The 18,264-nt window shown below is 65.3% G+C and overlaps 3 protein-coding genes across 3 annotated transcripts; 1 reads left to right on the plus strand and 2 right to left on the minus strand.

Annotated features, from left to right (window-relative positions):
* The first annotated feature begins 24 nt into the window (after positions 1-24).
* On the plus strand, positions 25-4,556 carry CHLRE_01g053300v5 (uncharacterized protein). The gene is made up of 8 exons (XM_001689747.2): positions 25-40; positions 200-821; positions 1,024-1,122; positions 1,438-1,575; positions 2,001-2,143; positions 2,546-2,876; positions 3,093-3,455; positions 3,670-4,556. Exons 2-8 carry the CDS (start codon positions 216-218, stop codon positions 3,844-3,846), a joined length of 1,857 nt encoding a protein of 618 aa, XP_001689799.2. The 5' UTR covers positions 25-40; positions 200-215; the 3' UTR covers positions 3,847-4,556.
* A 172-nt stretch (positions 4,557-4,728) lies between these two features.
* Positions 4,729-7,834, minus strand: CHLRE_01g053350v5 (uncharacterized protein). Its single transcript, XM_043059006.1, has 2 exons — positions 7,763-7,834; positions 4,729-7,709 (listed from the first exon to the last, which is right to left on the minus strand). The coding sequence occupies exons 1-2, from the start codon at positions 7,778-7,780 to the stop codon at positions 5,985-5,987; spliced, it is 1,743 nt and encodes a 580-aa protein (XP_042928920.1). The 5' UTR covers positions 7,781-7,834; the 3' UTR covers positions 4,729-5,984.
* An 84-nt stretch (positions 7,835-7,918) lies between these two features.
* On the minus strand, positions 7,919-14,384 carry CHLRE_01g053360v5 (uncharacterized protein). Its single transcript, XM_043059007.1, has 14 exons — positions 14,245-14,384; positions 14,022-14,088; positions 13,786-13,865; positions 13,367-13,532; positions 12,959-13,091; positions 12,505-12,691; positions 12,051-12,239; positions 11,593-11,728; positions 11,024-11,164; positions 10,595-10,771; positions 10,176-10,344; positions 9,271-9,875; positions 8,881-8,992; positions 7,919-8,558 (listed from the first exon to the last, which is right to left on the minus strand). Exons 1-14 carry the CDS (start codon positions 14,350-14,352, stop codon positions 7,937-7,939), a joined length of 2,892 nt encoding a protein of 963 aa, XP_042928921.1. The 5' UTR covers positions 14,353-14,384; the 3' UTR covers positions 7,919-7,936.
* Positions 14,385-18,264: the final 3,880 nt, after the last annotated feature.

Consider the following 18,264-nt stretch of genomic DNA (forward strand, 5'->3'; position numbering starts at 1 on the left):
AATTGTTGCATTGGTGGCTAACTGGTGCATCATTACAGCGGTAAGCTTTAGACAGCTTGCTCGCAACGCTACGGGCTAGGGTTCGGTCTGGGCCCCTACCTGTCCCGCCGGCTCGCCTCTTGATGACGCGAAACCCGCTGGCCCAATCTGACTCTTCGGCATCAATCTAACAAGACACAATAATCCTCTTGTATCACAGCAGCAGCTGAGTCAGCATGGTCGCTCCAGCGCGGTTCCTGCGGCATGCTCAGACGCTGGCGGCACGCGGCAGTAGCACAAGCCGCTGTGCAGCAGCCAGCAGCACGGCTGCTACTGCCGATGCAGCAGCGGCGCCGGCGGCGACACATGTACGACAGGCGGGGGCCATGCCAGTGACACGGAGCTTCAACAGCGCTGCTACAGGGCTGAGCGCATTGCGGGCCGGTGGCGGCGGTGGTGGCAGTCGCAGTTGCAGTAGCAGTAGCATTTTCAGCACCGGCGGCAGCAGCGGCACTAGGGGCAACTGGTCATCACGCGCGTCTTCGACACACGCTTTCAAATCCGCTGCATCCTATGCCGGCAGTAGCGGCCAACCCTACAGCAGCGGCAGTAGCAGCGACGACCGCAGCGGCAGTAGCAGCAGCAGCAGCGGCCGGGACACGCCCAAGGCTCAGGGGTTCCGCATGCCTGGCGAGTGGGAGCCGCACGCGGGCACGTGGATGGCCTTCCCGCACGACCCGCACCTGTGGCGCGCCGCCGCCCGGCCGGCGCAGCAGCAGCTGGCGGCGGTGGCGCGGGCGGTGGCGCAGTTCGAGCAGGTGTGGATGCTGGTGGACCCAAAGGTGAGGTGGGGGCGGGGGTGCTGGTGGATGCTGTTGGGTGCTGGTGGCGTGGGTGGGTGGGGCGGTGGGTGGGTTTGGGTGGATGGGTGCTGGTGGATGCAGGTGGGTTGGGTGGGAAGAAGCAGCTCGCAGCAGCTGTGGCGTCACTTGAGTTGTGTGTACTCCCATCAGCCCATGCGTCGTGTTGCGTGGGTTGTTGCAGGTGCGGGCGGAGGCGCGGGCGGCCTTCCGCGGCGTGTCGGGTGTGGAGCTGGTAGAGGCGCGCACTAACGACGTGTGGACTCGGGACTGGGGGCCCACGGTGGGTGCGTGGGTGGGCGGGTGCGTGCGCGCGTGTGTGTGCACGTGTGTTAGGGAGGAGCAACAAGGAAGGAGCACGCGTGCATGTTGGCAGTCGGGGCAGTTGGGAAGTTGGGGTAGTTGGGGCAGTTGGGCGGCAGGCAGGCAGGCAGGCGGTTGTGTGATGGACTGATGCAGGAGCTATGTGAGGTGCGGCTATGTGTTAGGTGTGCGGGACCAGCAACTACCTAATGATAGCGTGAACATCCTCCTCGTCGAACGATTCTATCTAGCACCTGAGGCTGAGGCCGGACCACCCTTGTGCCCGCGCCCCCAGTGCCTGGTGCGGGATGTGCCCGTCGGCAGTAGCAGCGGCGGCGGTGGCAGTAGCAGTGGCGGCGGCCGGCGGCGGCGGGAGGTGGGAGCCCTGCACTTTGACTACAACTGCTACGGCTCCCCGCTGAAGGAACACCCGGTGCGTGCCACCGTGCGGGGCTGTCTGTGCGTGGGTGTTGCATTCGCGTGTGTGAGCCTGGCTGCCATCCCTTCCTCGTGTGTGCTTGGCTTTGTGTGTCGCATCCAGCCCCACCGTGGGTTCGACACGTTTGTCGTCATGAGTTTATTCCGTGTGTGTGTGTACGGTATGTGTATGTACGCAATGTCTCTTGCCACTTGTACTGAAGGGCATATGTTTTTAGTCTGGCCCACAGCGCCCCCCCCCCTTACGCCTTCACTTCAGAAATCTACCCCCCCCCCATGCGAATGGCATGCGCAATGGGGGTTGGCGGCTGGTGCACACGCGTGTGCATCCGATGTGCCTTTCCTAACATGCGCACACACACACACGCACACACACACACACACACACACACACGCACACACGCGTACGCGCGTCTGCAGCTGATGCCGGACTGGTCGCTGGACCGGGCGGCGGGTCGGGCGCTGCCGGCTCGGCACCCGGACGTGGTTCGGCGCGAGCACGTGTGGCGGGCGCCGCCAGGTCTGCACCTGGAGGGCGGCGCCGTGCTGTCGGATGGAGAGGGGTGAGGCAGCGGGGGGGAGGGTGGCAGGCAGGGGTGCAGGCAAGGGGGGAGGCAGGGGGGGGGCAGGGGCAGAGGATTGGGGGACGCGGCAGCAGATGCGGCCGGGCGCAATGGCTGGGGTGGCGGGGTTGGGGACCTGCTCCACACGCCGTACATCGGTGCACGTGGTCTGGTGGGTGTGAGGTCGCGTGTGGACCTGCCCGTGCTGAGAGCCCCGGTGCCCGTGCATGCTGCTGCGGTGCTGCGGTGGCGCCGCCTTGCTTGCTTCTGGCCGTATTCCATTTCTCTGTCTCCACACATGCACCTCACCGTACATGTGCGCCCCCACCTCACACACGCACACTCACACCTGCCGTACACACACGCCTGCCGCCGTACACACACGCCTGCCGCCGTACACAGCACGCTGCTGGTGACGGAGGAGTGCCTGCTGCACCCCTCCCGCGCCCTGCCCCCGCCCGCCTGGCGCCGCCGCCACCCCCACCCCCTGGACAGCCTGGCCCTGGGCCGACCCGCAGACGCACCCGCCGCTGCCGCCGTAGCGGCTGTAGCAGCGGCTGTAGCAGCGGCAGAGGCCACCAGCGGCGGCGGCGGCGGCGCACCTGACGAGGCGGGGCTGGGGCGGCGGGTGGAGCGGGAGTCGCGGAAGGCGGCTGTGGGGGAGATGCTGTGTGAGTGGCTGGGGGCGGACAAGGTGCTGTGGCTGCCGCACGGGATGGCGGGAGACGAGGAGGTGAGGGGGAGAGGTGGAGGGGGGATGGGGGGAGAAGGGGGAGGGTGGGAGGGGAGGGAGGGGAGGGGGGGAAGGTGGGGGGGGGGAGGAGGGTGGAGGGGGGGGAGGTGAGGAGAGGGGGGGAGGGGGGGAGCACGAGCGAATTGACATTGTAAACGTACAACATCGTCAAAGCCCCCAACCCCCCCGCCCTCAACAATTAACCACCTGCCACAGGGCACCAACGGACACGTGGACAACGTCGCGGCCTTCGCCGCGCCCGGCATGGTACTGCTGGCCTGGTGCGACTCACCAGACCAGGACCCAGACCAGACCAGACTAGCCGCCGAGAATCTCGCGGCTCTGGCAGACCAGACCGACGCCCGCGGCCGCAAGCTGCGTGTCGTACCCGTGCCGTGCCCACTGCCTGTGCTCAAGGTCACCAGGGAGGAGGCGGGCGGCGCCGCCGCCGTCGCGGCGGCGGCGGCGGCTGCCGGGTACGGCGGCAGGATGGCGGCGGGCGCCCGCCTTCCGGCGTCGTACATCAACCACTACATTGTGAATGGCGGCGTTGTGGTGCCGCTGTTTGGCGGCGAGCAGGTGAGCGGCATCAGTTTGGTGCTGGGTTGTCGGAGCCTTGGTGGGGCCATTGCACTGCTCATTGCTTACATTTCCGCTGAAGCAATCCTTTGAAGTGTGCCTGCACATGCATTTGATGTTGCCATGTTGTGTGTGTTGTGTTAAAAGAAAACGAATGCCCGCCCCATGTTGTGTGTGTGTGTACCCGTGTGTGTGTGTGTACACACACCTGCAGCGCCGTAGCGATGACGCCGCGCTGGAGGTGCTCACGGCCGTGTACGGTGGCGGCGGCGGCGGCGGCGGCGGCGGCGGCGGCGGGCGGCGTGTGGTGGGTGTGGACAGCCGTGAGGTGCTGCTGGGCGGCGGCAATGTGCACTGCATCACACAGCAGCTGCCGGCGGCCTGGGGGTAGTAGGTAGCAGGATAGCGTGGGAGCACCGTTAATGGTGGGGTAGTGTCATACCTGTGAGGGCTGGCAATTGGGGTAAGTAGTATGGCAGTCTGCTGCGTGATATTTGAGTGTGGTGGCGCAGGAAGCGGGTTGGTGAGGTTGTGGTTGGAGGCAGACGAGCTATGGGCAGTTAGGGATACCTGGGGGTCAGAAGGCGAGTACATGGTGGGAGCGAGTGGTGTTGAGCGAGGAGAGGACAAGGCCGGCTTGGCGCTCGCTGGCCCATGTTGGGAGTGCGTTGAGTTGCTTGCGTTGAAGGCTTGCGTAATGCAACACATGGACAGGGAGTTGGGTTGCCTTCAAACAAGCAGGAGTTATCCAGTACGTAGCGAGCGAGCGGATGCTTACTTGTGTCTTGGGCACAGCGTGGGGCGTCATGGCGTCCATACATGGGGCCCGAGATGTGCTTAGCACTGCACCCTGAACACGTGATGAGTCCGTGTATGACTTGGTGACTGACCAGGCGTGCTGTAGCCCACGCACCTTAACGGTCTGCTACACGAACGGAGGTCTCTGCCGTCAATCAGGACAGGCACTGCCGTATTGCGACTGCACACGTGCACCCCTTCTTTCTGCAACACTCAGATGCAGGTGCGCCGTGTTCCGGGCGACGGTTCCCTGCGAGTTGGGACCTGTTTGTGGGGCAGGGGCATACCGTGAAAACCCCTCCCTCCTCCTCAGCACTCACTAGTTTGTGACGAGCACTTGCATCTCGCGCTATATATTTGCACCAAGCACCCTCACAAGCATATGGACATGGCAGGCAGGTTTGCAGGACGGCGCATGGGAGCGTCGCGTGCATGTGCGCCCGACCCCGTCCCTCCGCCCCTCCCCGCCATCCAGTGAGTTACCCTTCAGCTCAGCACTCCCCTCCGCTGCCTCCAAGCCCCTGCAAGCCTGCCTCTTGACCTCGCGTCCTCGCCAATCCATGCCACTCCGAGAGCAGGACCAAGCAACGAGCCCCACGACCCGACTCGTCTGATCAGACAGAAAGTTTTGTGTATGGGAGTTTGGCTGGGCTTCTGCCGCCAGGCTTTGCAGCTGGCTTGGGCAGGCGCGGAGGGGCTGGAGAGGGCGGCACGGGCGGATTGCCCTTGCTTGGTTTTGCGGGGCGGCGTCGGCGTGATACACACACACACTTAGTCCCCTGCCCAGCCCACTCCACGGGAGCGTGGCACCCGCATGCACGCACTCCGCGGCGTGCGTGCCGGACATGGCAGAGCTTTTAGAAACATCCCACCAACAATGCACCAACATTGTTAAGCATCTTACAGCAACCCCAGTCGGCCCCAGTTTAGCGACTACCCGCATTCCGCTGCGCACAAACCTACGACCTAGCGCGCGCTGAAGGGCTGGAACCGCGGCTTCGTCACAGCAGCGCGCAGCAGTAGCCACCACAACCTGCCCGCTGGGACTCCGCTGCGCGCCCGCGCCCCCCCTGTAACTGCATATACGTAATCACCCCAAGGGTTACCCGAAGTCGCATGAAAGCCCACACGCCCGCAGATGGCAGCACGCACCAGGGTCGAACACGAGCCCTAACCAAGCGCCCGAAGCTCATCGACATCCCTGCCTGGCCTCACACCTCAGCCAAATCTCACACTACACCATGTACCGTAATCACGCAAGAACCACGTCGAAACGCACCTGCTTGTCCTGCCACTGATCCCGCACCTGATCCCGCATCCGAATACCCCTTGCCTCGCTCCTCAAAACCCCATGCCCCCCTACCCCGTCCCTGCAATATCCCTCCCCACCCCCTTCACCATAGCCGCCCACTGGCCGGCACGCTACTCACTGTCACACAGGTCGATCACCTCCTTCACCTTCTTCAGGCCTGCTGAACGAGGAGGTCGCGTGGCAGTGCTTGCACCGCACCGCGACCTTCCCGCTGCTGGGCTGCGAGACCGCCGCCTTGATGGTGATCAACTTCCCGCACCCCCCGTGTATGGCGCGTCCCGAGTGGTAGACCCGGTTGGTCTGCTTCAGGCGCTTGCGGCCGCCCCGGCGGATGCCCTCCTGGCTCGCCTCCCATCCGGGGCATCACCCGCGGTCTCGCAGCGGCACGTACAGGCATTTTCTACATACACTGGCCTTCCTTACAACAAAAATGGATCGTCCCCGAGTGCTGCCGGCTGTGCCGCCACAGGCAGCGCTGGCTGCTCCTGCCCCTGCCCCTGGGGCTGCGAGCTCACCAGCCCGCCTAGCAGGTCGTCTGTGAAGGCGAGGAAGGGGTCCTCCACCGCACCGCCGCCGCCGCCAGGCGCCACAGCCGAATGCGCTACTGCCGCTGCCGATGATGCTACTGCTACCGCCGGTGCAGTCGCCGCCACGCCCAGTCCAAAGAAGTCATCATCGTCAATCAACCCGCCTCCCATCGGAGACGCCCCGGGGCCCACCGCACCCGCAGCAGCATCCGCATCGGCTGTAGCAGCAGCAGTAGCCGCAGGGCCATGTGGCTGCTGCTGCTGCTGCGTGTCCGCTGCTGCGGGTGGCCCGCTGAGGCAGCTGAGGCCCAACAGGTCGTCCAGGTCCGGAATGGCGCCCTCGCTCACCGCCGCCTCCGCCTCGGCCTCCGCCTCAGCAGCAGCAGCAGCAACAGCCTCAGCAGCAGCAGCGGCTGCTGTCGCCGCGTCAGCCTCAACCACCGCAGCAGCAGCTGCTGCCGCATCAGCAGCAGCCGCCTCAGCAGCAGCCTCAGCCGCCGCCACCTCAGCAGCAGCCTCAGCCGCCGCCTCCGCCTCAGCAGCAGCCTCAGCCGCCGCCACCTCAGCAACAGCCTCAGCTGCCGCTGCCGCCTCAGCAGCAGCCTTAGCCGCCGCCGCTTCAGCAACAGCCTCAGCCGCCGCCGCCTCAGCAGCAGCCTCAGCCGCCGCCGCCGCCTCAGCCGCCGCCACAGCCGCCACCGCCTCAGCAGCCGCCGCCTGAGCCTGTGCAGCTGCCTCAGCAGCAGCCTCCGCCACTGCCGCCGCCGCAGCCTCATCAGCAGTCGCATCAGCAGCTGCTGCCGTCTCTGCAGCCTCCATTTGCGTCGTCCCCGCCTGCGCCTGCGTCGGCCCCGCCTTCGCCTGGGGTGATTCCAGCTGCGCCTGCTGTGGCCGCTGCTCAGCAGCCCCTCCAGTGGGCCCACCACTAATCGCCGCATCGACAGCGCTGGGCACCGCCTCTGGTGGCGGCGCCGCCGGCTGCGGCAGCTCCACCTGTTGCCGCAGCTCGGCCGCCGCCTCGTCGGTCACAGACACAGACGACGCCTGCCGCCCCACCCCAAGTCCGAAGAACAGGTCGTCCTCCTCCTCTTCCTGCTCCTGCTTCTCCTGCGCTGCAGCCGGCGTTGCCGCCTCCGCCGCGGCCTCTGGTGTGGTGGCAGGCACGGCCCCCTGGCTCCTGCTGCTGCCGCCGCCGCCGCTGCCTCCAGCAACCGAGGCCCCCACTTCGAACCCGGCGAAGGGGTTGTCGACCGCCGCCACTTCTGCCGGCTCCTGCTGACTCGTCGGCTGCAGCTCCGGTGTTGTCAGCAGCGCCTCTGGCGCGGCGCCGGCCACGGCCCCCAAGCCAGCCTGTAAGCTGCTCGCCTCCCATGCCGCCCCCGCCGCCTCCACCCTCTTCCCACCCAGGGATCCAGCAACCACGCTTGTGCCGGTAGCTGCGGCGCCGTTGCTGGCGCCACCCAGGCCGTTGCCGGCGCCCCACCCAGCTCCTGCCCCTGCCCCACTGCCGTACCCGTGCCCCTGCAGAGCACCCGCATCACCGCCCCCACTGCTGCCGCCGTCCTGCTGTGCCGCCGCGCCGCCCAGCCCTGACGACGCCCCGCCGGCTGCCGCAGCCTGCAGCGACCGGAAGCCGCCGGACCCGACATCGCCGCCGCCGCCATGCTCGCCAGCGCCGCTGCCGCCATGCTCGCCATGCTCGCCAGCGCCGCTCCTCCCGGTGCTGCCGGTGCTGCTCGGTGGCTGGGGCGCGGGCAAAATGGCGTATGGCTCGGACTGCTGCAGGGCCGGCGCGGGCGCAGGCGGCGGTGCAGGCGGTGGTGTTGGCACAGCCGGCACAGGGGCTATTGACGCAGCAGGAAGTGCTGGTGGTGTTGGTGGTGTTGGTGGTGCTGGTGTTGGTGGTGGTGTTGGTGGTGTGCCGGCGGCGCCAGGTGTGGGGCGGCTGGGGGTACCGCGTGTGCCGGTGGCACGCCTGCAAAGAACGGGTTGTCGCTCGCGAACGGATGGTCGGCTGCCGCCGGTGGTGCGGCAAAGGGGTTGTCTGACGCCGAGTGCGATGGGGGCATCGCTGCTGCTGCGGGCTCGGCTGGTTGCACCGGCTGCTGCTGCGCCGGCTGCTGCTGCTGCTGCTGCTGCTGCTGCTGCTGCACCGGCTGCTGCTGCTGCTGCGCCGGCTGCTGCTGCTGCTGCTGCTGCTGCTGCTGCTGCTGCACCGGCTGCTGCTGCTGCTGCTCCGGCCGCTGCTGCTGCTGCTCCGCAGGCGGCTGGGGCGGCAGGACCGCGGAGGGTCCAGGAGCCAACGGCGGCGCTAGTTCTAGCTGCTGCGGCGGCGCGGCGCCCTGCACCTGCAGCGCCTGCTCCTGCCCCTGCAGCGCCTGCTCCTGCTTCAGGTCATCTTGATAGTGGTGGTGGAGGTGGGGTGCACCCGGTGCAAAGCCCATCGTCTCAAGCATGTACTCCACCCTGTCAATGGGGGTGAGGCGAGGAGGCGAGGAGGGGGAGTGGGAAGGAAGGGCGGCACGGAGGTGCGTGTGGGAGCACACGGGAGGGAGGGATGGGTGGGCGCACACGGGCGCGGCCCGCACGCAGCGGGCAAACCCCCTCCCCAGCCACCCTCAGCAGGCGACGGCACGTCGGCACGCGTTGCCCCCATAGTTCAACCGGCATCGCCCTCCCTCCCGCGCCCGCCGTAGCTCTCCCCCCTCCAGCTGGCGGCGATTCTTCGACAATTGAGACTACCGTATTTCGTTGGGCTGGGCACACAACCTCCCCATCCCTCACTCACATGCGCATGTCCGTGTCTGTGACCAGGTCCGCCGAGTCGGCTGTGGAGCGACTGCTCACGTACACGCCCGTGACCCCGCTGTCCCGGCTGCCCCGGCTGCCGCCGCCGCTGCCTGCACAGGCGCGCACAGGCGCACAGACACACAGGCACATATGCAACGCAGGGTCTGCCAGCGATGAGGCACTGCATCATCAACACATACGGTACACCCGCACAACACACACACACACACACAAACATACGCATGTGCACACCACGCAACACACACATACATGCAGAAACACACATACAGCCACGCACGCACGCACGCACACAGGACGAAACCCACCATCCCCCTCACCCGCCCCACTGCCTCCATCACCCGCCCCGCGGGCCCCGCACAACACCCACCTCCTTGAAGCCGGGTCACCACGCGTGTCGCCCGCTGCCGGCCCGCCGTGCCGCCCCCGACCTCCCCCTCCCCCTCCCCCTCCTCCAGCGGCCCGCCATCACCCGCGGGCGATGTGGCCGCGGGCGACAGGAAGGGGTTATCGTCCAGGTGTGCCTCCGAGTGCGCCGGTCCGGGCTTGGTGGGCGACAGGAAGGGGTTGACGTAGGAGCCCTCCGGCGACAGGAACGGGTTCCGCGCCGCCGCCTCCGCATCGCCCACAAGCGCCGCCGCCGCCACGCCGCCCGCCACCCCCGCCGCCGCCGCCGCCGCCGAAGGCGGATCCAGGAACGGGTTCACGTAGCTCGCCGCCGGCGACAGAAACGGATTCGACGCTTGCCGTACGCCCGCGCCTGTACCGCTGGCTGCCGCCGGTGGCGAGTCCAGGAAGGGGTTGGCTGCTGCCGCCGCCGCCTGGCGCCGCCGTTCCGCCTGGCGCTCCGCCCGCTCGGCCTCCCAGGGCCCGTCGCTGTTCTTCACCGCCTCCACTGCGCGGTACTCGCGAAGCACCTCGGTCTTCACCACGCAGCTGCTGGTGCTGCCGGTGTGAGTGGTGCCGGCGCCGTGCCTGCAGGGTGAGGATGGGGGTAGCCATTCATGCAAACGTTGTGTATCAAGGATGAAAGTGCCGACGGGGGTAGGCGCGGCGGCGGGCCGGGTGCGGGTCAGTGTGTGGGGTTTGGCGGCATGCCTAGACGGGTGAGGGCGACAGCAAGACGGCGCAGTGTGGGCAGGCGGCGCCACAGCATGGACGCATGAGGCACGCGCAAGAGCAGCGGAGGCACAGCGGGGTGGGCTGCGGTGCGAAGCCCCGAAACTACCGCACGAAACATTGCCGGCCCCTTGCTTGCCCTCTCTCCCCGCTCACCCGTTGCCGGCCGCGGCGGCCGCACTTGCGGGCGCTGATGTTGTTGTTGCTGCAGCCCCGGCGGCTTGTGCGAAGGGCGTCATGCCCACCGGCCCCACCGCGTTCAGCCCCAGGTCCAGCAGCTTGAGGGAGGTGTTGGACTTGAGCACCTCGGCAAGCAGAGCCACACCTGCGTAGGCAGTGTGTGGTGGTTAGGCTGCAAACCGGTTGGTTAGCTGCTGCTATTTCGTTGTACCCAACACACATACACACACACACACACACACACACACACACACACACAAACACACACATATACACACACAAGGCGTACACATCGTCAAGTCATCGCACCTCCCCCTGCCCTTGATGTCTGAATGCTGTACCGCCAAACCCCACCCCCACCCACACCCATCCCCTCCCTCCCTCTCCCCCCGCACCCCGTGTGGAGATGTGGTTCTCCGCCAGCCCCAGCTCGGCGAGGCAGCCGTTGCCCTTGAGCGCCGCGCCCAGGCAGTAGGCGCCGGCGTCAGGCACCTCGCAGCCCGACAGCACCAGGCGCCGCAGCCGGCAGCCGCCGCCGGGGGAGGTGAGCACCTCGGCCCAGGCGCGGGCGCCTGCGGCGGTTAGGGGGGTTGCGTTGCGTTGCGTCAAGGAGGAGGTGGAGGCGCAGTGTAGCGGGTGTAGAGGGAGGCAGCAGCAGTCGAGGCGGGTGAAAGTAACTGCGTACGGATGGCACCTGGTGGGTGGTGGGTGCGTGGGGGCAGCACGCGCACCCACACCCGCGTTCCCGACCCTATACCCCCACACCTCACACCCACCCACGCCCCACCCATGCCCCCACGCCCACGCCCCCCGCGCTCTCTCACCCGCCTCCCCCACTTGCGCGTTGTGGCCCAGGTCCACGTCCGTGAGGCTGCAGCCCGGCCGCCGCGCTGCCGCAGCCAGAGCCGCCGCGCCGCGCGCCGTGAGCCGGTTGTGCGCCAGGCCCAGGCAGGACAGGCAGGCGCCTGCGGGGGCGTTTGCAAAGGGGCGCACGTACACACGTACATAACACACGTATACACACACGCCCCACCAGTACATAACACACAAGTTGACATCATGAAGACGCATCTCGACCTATGGCCTCAGTTGCGCGCGGCATACGGCATACTCGACAGGCGGCTCTCTTAGACAGCTCCCCAGTGCCCTCCCCGGTATACACACACAATCATACACACATACACACACACACACTCTCACACACACACACTGTCCTACGCGTAATGTTTTACTTGTGCTCTTTAACACACACACACACACATACACACACACACACTCTCTCACACACACACTGTCCTACGCGTAATGTTTTACTTGTTCTCTTTAACACACACACACACACACACACACACACACACACACACACACACACACACACACACCCAGCCCACACCTGCGGGGCTGACGTTGAGCAGCAGCGCCCCTCGCGCCAGGGCCTCCGCCGCGGTGTCGTCCGCCCCGGTGCCCGCCAGCTGCAGGCGGGTCAGGTGCGGCGCGGACGACAGGCTGCGGCACAGCTCCCGCACCGCCTGCGGCACCGGGCCGCGCGTTTGCGTTTGCACACCGGGGACACACAGCGTTTGCGTTTGCACACGGGATGAGAGACGGAAACCGGGAACAGAGCGCACCCACACATATACATACACACACACTTTGGCGGGCTTCGCTTATGTTTGCTTTACCACACATTGGGCAGACCGTCATCGTGTAAAGAAAGTGAGGGGCAGCGGTGCGGGCAACAAGGCCGGGTGCGAGGTTATTGGGGCACCCCACCAACCCGCCCACCCACACCCATCCACACCCACCCACACCCATACCCACCCACACCCACCAGCCCCGCCCGCGCCCCACCTCCGGCCCCAGCGGGTTGTGTGACACGTCCAGGTGCCGCAGCGACCGCGCCGCCCGCACCGCCGCCGCCAGCCCCGCCGGCCCCGCCACGCAGCCCGGCCCGGCGCCGGTGTGGGACAGGTCCAAGTGCGCCAGGCGGGTGGGGCGCAGAGCGGGGCCGCCGCCGGGGGACATGCTGCGGATGAGCGCCTGGAGGGGGGCGGGAGAGGAGGGGTGGGAGGGAGGGGGGGTTGCAAAGATTGGTTGGAAAAGCGGTACAGGACGCACTGAAGGCTGCAGACGGGGGTGGGAGGAAGGGTGAATGGGGCTGTCCGCATCACCCCCCCCCCCTTGCCATGGCCTGCGCGTCTCATGTTTCCTGGTGCGAATGGTGAAGACCACCAACCCCACCACCCCACACACCCCACACCCCAACACCCCACACCCTAGCACCCACTGCCAGCCCCACACGCACCTTGCACACCTCCGCCACGCCCGCCTCCCCCAGCCGCGGGTTGTGTGCCAGGCTGAGTTCCGCCAGCTGCCCCTGCTGGTCCGACAGAGCCGCACACAGAGGGCCCAGCGCACCGCCGCCGCCACCACCCGCCCCAGCCCCAGCCCCGCCGCCGCCACCCGGTTCCGAGGCCACGCAGTCGCGCAGCCTGCAGGCAGTGGCGCGTTTGGGTGTGGACGGGGGGAATGCAAGGAAGAGAAGTGGGCCCGATCCCTCATTCAACGGTAATCGAATCCCCCACTTGCGTCGGGTTGGGACTGGCAAACACCCCACACCACACCACCCCACACGTTCTGGGTCGGCCATGGGTTGTTTTGGGTTCTGGACTGAACTACGCCCTCCCCCACCCCACCCCAACCCACACTCCACCCCCGGTCCCACCCACTGCCCCCTCGGCCCCCCCCGCCCCCCACACCTGAGGCTGGTGAGGCTGGTGTTGACCTTGACCGCCGCGCCCAGCGCCGCCCAGCCGCCCGCGCTGGCCCACACCGTGTCCAGCACCAGGCGCCGCAGGTGCTCCGCGGAGTGAAGCGCGCCGCACAGGTGGGCTGCAGTGTGTGTGTGGGTGGGGGTGGGGTTGAAAGTAGCAGGAGGCAAAGAGAGGGAGGGGTGTATCATGCACGTCATTTCCAACCCAGCTACACCGACACGATCACGTTCTCCACTTACCCCCGTTCCCCCATCCCGCGCCCCACACCGCTCACCCCGCACGCCTCACTCTGCACCCAACTCCCCCCACTTCGGTTTAGTTTGGGCTGGTATCTACACACACCCTGCCCCCTCCCCCCTTGCCCCCCCCCTCCCGCCCCAGCCCCCCCCTCACCCATGGCCTCGTCGTACAGGTTGAGCTCCTGCAGCTTGAGGGCGCCGAAGCAGGGCCAGGCCGCCAGCGCCAGCCCCAGCCCCCAGCGCCCAAGCACCTCGTCCACGTCCAGCCGCCGGACCACCAGACGCCGGGCGCCCAGCCGGGCGGCCTCGGCCATGGAGGCCTAGAGGGGGAGGGGGAGGAGGGGGAGGAGGGGGTGGAGGCAGCGCCTAAGTAAAGCCAACAGGGGTCTCAGTGCCGGATGTGCGTCGTTGTTTGTCTCCACCCACTTCGTGTCACAGGCGTCTGACTGAGAATGTGAAGACAACCCCACCCCATCCCCTCACTCTTACCTAAGTCGGGGTTTGGAGTAACCCCCCACCCCACCCCCACCCCGTCCCCGCCCCCCACCCCACCCCCACCCCCCACACACCCACCTGCAGCGCCACCTTGAGCTGCTCGTGCGTCACCTCACACCCCTGCAGTGCGCCCCAGGTCAGCTCCAGCGCCTTCCATCCTGCATGACAGAGTTAAGAAGGCCGGTGTTAGGAAGGCCCGTGTCAGGAAGGCCCGTGTTAGGAAGTAGCTGTGCGCACCACGAAGGCGTGCACCTAGCTACCAGACCCCATCAGCACCCAGCCCTTAGCCCAGGCTCCCTGCCCCAGCGCCGAACCTGCTGTGCAGCTCAGCCAGTCCTTCAGCTGCGCGTCAGAGATGCGGCTGGCCTGCGACGAAGCAGCCTGTCGCACGGGGGATAGCGTAGCAGCGTAGTTTGCAAGAGCGTAGCTGCTGAGGGGCGCGCGTGCAGCTTGCTTCGCCGAGGAGCGGCACGCGGCATGGGCTGAACACGGCCACCAAGGCGTGTCACCAGTGCCGCACCACACGCACACACACACCTCGTCCGCATTTGATGGCAGCGGCGGTGCTGCACTCCACCAAATAGCTCCTTGACGCGGCGGGCTGGGCTTCGGCCCCCCAATTTCAGGCGCCCGGCCCGTTCTCATCCCGCTGGGTGTTGTGCACAGGATGCACAGCGATCAGCCGAGTAGAGTTTGATTTATGCTGACATTGATGTCCCCGTCCAGCGCAATCGACGCCGACAGTGACAGCGACGCGATAATAACAATTGCGAAGTTGCACGCACGCTTGTGTCGTCGCAGCGATCATGCGCTTATCCAAGACGTGAGTACAGAGCAGTACTTGATGGGGGGTGGAATCACAGCGTTGACTTGCCCATGCACCTCAGCGTCGCCTTGCCCTCACTCCTCCCCCCCGAACTCCCCCGATTACACCCCGCCTGCCCCCGCCTGTGGGCGCTCCATCCACCAGGGCTTGAATGTGTGACAACGATGTGAGCATGATACTCAAGAATGTTAACATTCGTGTTACAGCATCCAGCTGACAATCATGAGCGATGTCAAGCGACTGAAGGCGGAAGGCCCGCAGTGAGGCCCGCAGTGTAGGCGCAGTCCCAGGTGGCCATTGCCTCGATTTACGCTGGGGGACCTCTATCCAGTCGTGGGACTAGGAACCGCGCGAGTGTAGATGACGGGAAGCCAGTCGTGCGTAAGGCGGTAAGGGTCTAAGGGATACAGGTACGCTGTGCCCCAGGGGTGCGGGGTGGCCAACTCGGCCCATGTGATCGGCAACGGCCGGCAACCGCCCCCAATTCCCAGTTGCGACCAGGCCCCGGCCCGATTTCTTTGCATAGACCAATAAGGGGCACCTCATAGAAGACCCCTGGCGCGCCGGGCGACTATATGACGGTGGTCGACATGCTTGGTCGACATGCTTGCCGACGCAAGTTGGAACCTCGGCTTTGAGGCAGGGAGAGCTGCGCGATAGCAGCCTATGGACCTGTTATGTACTGGAGGTCTGAATCAGATTTGTTCCAGGACTTCGGGGGCCTACTACAAGCAGGGAGGGGCTTCCATGCGACCGGCGAGGTGCAATTTCAAGCCGGAGTTCAAAAGCAAGACTGCGCAATAGCAGCCGCCGACGCTGCTTTGATATTTGGCATGTAATAATCAATTTGGGCGCATAAAACAAGTGGGGCCGGTTCAGGACGGCCTTGCCGGACGTCGCCAACTTCGCGCCCCCCTGTGCCGGCTGTGTTACCCGCTGGGCACTGTGCCCCTCTCATTCCCCCGAGACCGACAAAGCCATCCCCGCGCACCCGGCTGATGCGTCTGGAGCTTGTTGGTTACATAATGGATTCACAGTGCTGGCTTGCTAAGTTGAGCGCCCAAACCAGGTCCGTTGCTTGCGTGCCCTGCACAGCAGGGGTGCCTGGGCGCCTTGCCCATGCTGCACTCCATGCTCGTAGCACTTCTCGTTGCAGGCGAGCAGGCGCCCTTTGCATGCATCCACACACATAGCTCTAACACACTCCCATACATCTTTATTGCTTGCCCTGTAACCTCTCCATTCCCTCCAGCGCCTCCCCACCTCGAACGGGGCACACCCTTACGCCTCACTCACTCCTCAGACCACATCGTGCGTCCTTTGGGTTACTACTGCAATGAAAAAGCATGATGGCACTTTTATTAGAATCCGGGGCGCAATCAGCGCGTACGTGTACATACATGGTCAGGCCACTACGATTGACACAGCCCACATCACCAGTTCACGGTTGCATTCCAGATGTACAGAGGGGCCACTAGTACGCCGCGTGCAAAAATGGCAGCAAACATGTACAGCTGCGTAACAGAAACCCCGTCGAAATCACGTGCACGCCCCCGCCATCAAGACGTGCGCCAACCCTGCTTGTCATGCACTCACTGCAGCGGTTGATTCATGCCAGACCCGACCCAGTATTAGTCATCATATCGCGTACAGCGCACTACTATGTTACTTATTTGTGGTGTATGTGCGCATACCACATTGCGGCTCCTGCGTCACATCCCGAATAAATGCACAAGAACACAGCACTGCAGGTGCGTATGCATTTGAGAGACCTATGCTCATGAGCGCTTGCGCTTGTCAACCGGCTTCACAGGAGACATGGCCTGAAGGCGTTTGGGCTGAGAGCGCACACGCTTAGGTTGCGTGCGCAGCTGCTCGGGCTCCGGCTCCGGCGCTGCCGCCATGAGCACGTCGCCAGGTCCGTCAACATCCATGGGCTGGGTGTTGGTGTCCTGTCGGCCTGTTCCACCCCGGCCCCCGCCCCGTCCGCGGCCCCGCCCTCGGCCAGTGTCCACGCTACCGGTGCCGCGGCGTTGCAGGTGGGGCAGCAATTGTGCTTCTTGCCACCATGCTTCGACATACTGCATACCAGGACCTGTAGACGGGGGGCAGGAGGCCAAACAAACGTCAAAGGAACACCGGAAACCAGGTGCGAACGAGCACCCCGCACCTACGCCACAGCCTTTCATAGCACTCGCCCGCGCTCCGGACAGGACAATACAACTTGACACTTGCTACAATATGGTAGATGCCTATTTGGACAGTGTAACGGGAAAAGGGCTTCTCCTGCACGCAAATGCACACATGCATCGTGCATGTCTCCCAATATCCTAGTATCGAAGACCCTGACCCCTGGGACCTCTCATTCTTAACCTTGTCAGCAGATATGGCGCACCTGGCAGCCGCGGGCTGCAGCCCCAGCTGATCCCGCGCATTGAAATTCTACGCCACAGAGTTGTATACGCGTTGGCGCCGCTGCATGTTGCGTGCCTGGCTCATACGCTACCATATGTATCTGAGATGCCTATTCGGGGGTTGTGCAAGCTTCCGTGTGTGTCCTGACCCGAATGCGCATTTGATTTGTCGCGTTGACACCACATATTGTTATGAGACGCAGCCCATCCTAGTTATGCAGGCTCCAGTAGGACATTTCCGTTATCCCGGCAACTTAGCATGAGGCCGACGTCCCACCGGCAGCAGTAGCGCCAAGCAGAGTGTTAGGACCCGCCCGCGACCAGATAATGGCTCCATCTAGTTTATATGATTACATGGAGGGCTCCTGGCGCGCCGGGCTCTCCAAAAAGGGAAAGGCTGCAGAATTGCTTGGTGAATTTCAAACGTCGGTCAAAGGCCAGTAAACTAGTCGCCCGGCGCGCCAGGGGTCTTCTATGAGGTGCCCCTTATTGGTCTATGCAAAGAAATCGGGCCGGGGCCTGGTCGCAACTGGGAATTGGGGGCGGTTGCCGGCCGTTGCCGATCACATGGGCCGAGTTGGCCACCCCGCACCCCTGCTGTGCCCCTTACCCATGGCCGCCTTGCCCTCGAGCTCACTCCTCCAGGCTCCTCCCCCCCGATTACCCGCCGCATGCCCCCGCCTGTGGGCGGTCCACCCCCACAACCGGGCTTGACATGTTGACCGTACAACAACATATTATTTAAGATTATTCACCTTCGTGTAACAGCATCCAGCTGACAATGTCCAGAGACTGAAGGCGGAAGGCCCGCAGCGAGGCCCACGGTGCTGCACAGTGAGGCATGCCGTGTAGGCCAGGGGTGCCACTGCACACACCATGTCTTGTGGCGTGGCTGCACGGCCTGCATCCAGATTCTGGGGGGCCTTGTGCAACGGCACGTCTCCCTGGTCGTCCCACGCAACTAGGAGGCACTGGGTAGTGGGTTACGTGGGCCGTGGGGATGCCGCAAGCCCTCCAGCTGGATCGGCCGCGGTACCGCACGCACGTGCTCCACATCGCGCCTGCAACAGGGTTCCATGACCTGAATCCAAAAAGACCCGTGTCCAAGGCTCCTCAATCGCTACGCTAACCTGACGAGGACGCTCAAGCTTCGTGGGTGGGTTGGTGGGGGTGGGGTCAACAGGGCTGCAGCCGTCCGCGGATACCTACTACCGCCGCTGCTACAGCGCCCATGAGTGACGCCGAAGCGCGCAGCATGAGTACCGTAGTTGAGTCGCCTACTGCAAAACACGGACGAGTAAACCCCAATCCGTATGC

Source organism: Chlamydomonas reinhardtii, chromosome 1 (assembly GCF_000002595.2).
Source record: "Chlamydomonas reinhardtii strain CC-503 cw92 mt+ chromosome 1, whole genome shotgun sequence".
Lineage (NCBI taxonomy): Eukaryota > Viridiplantae > Chlorophyta > Chlorophyceae > Chlamydomonadales > Chlamydomonadaceae > Chlamydomonas > Chlamydomonas reinhardtii.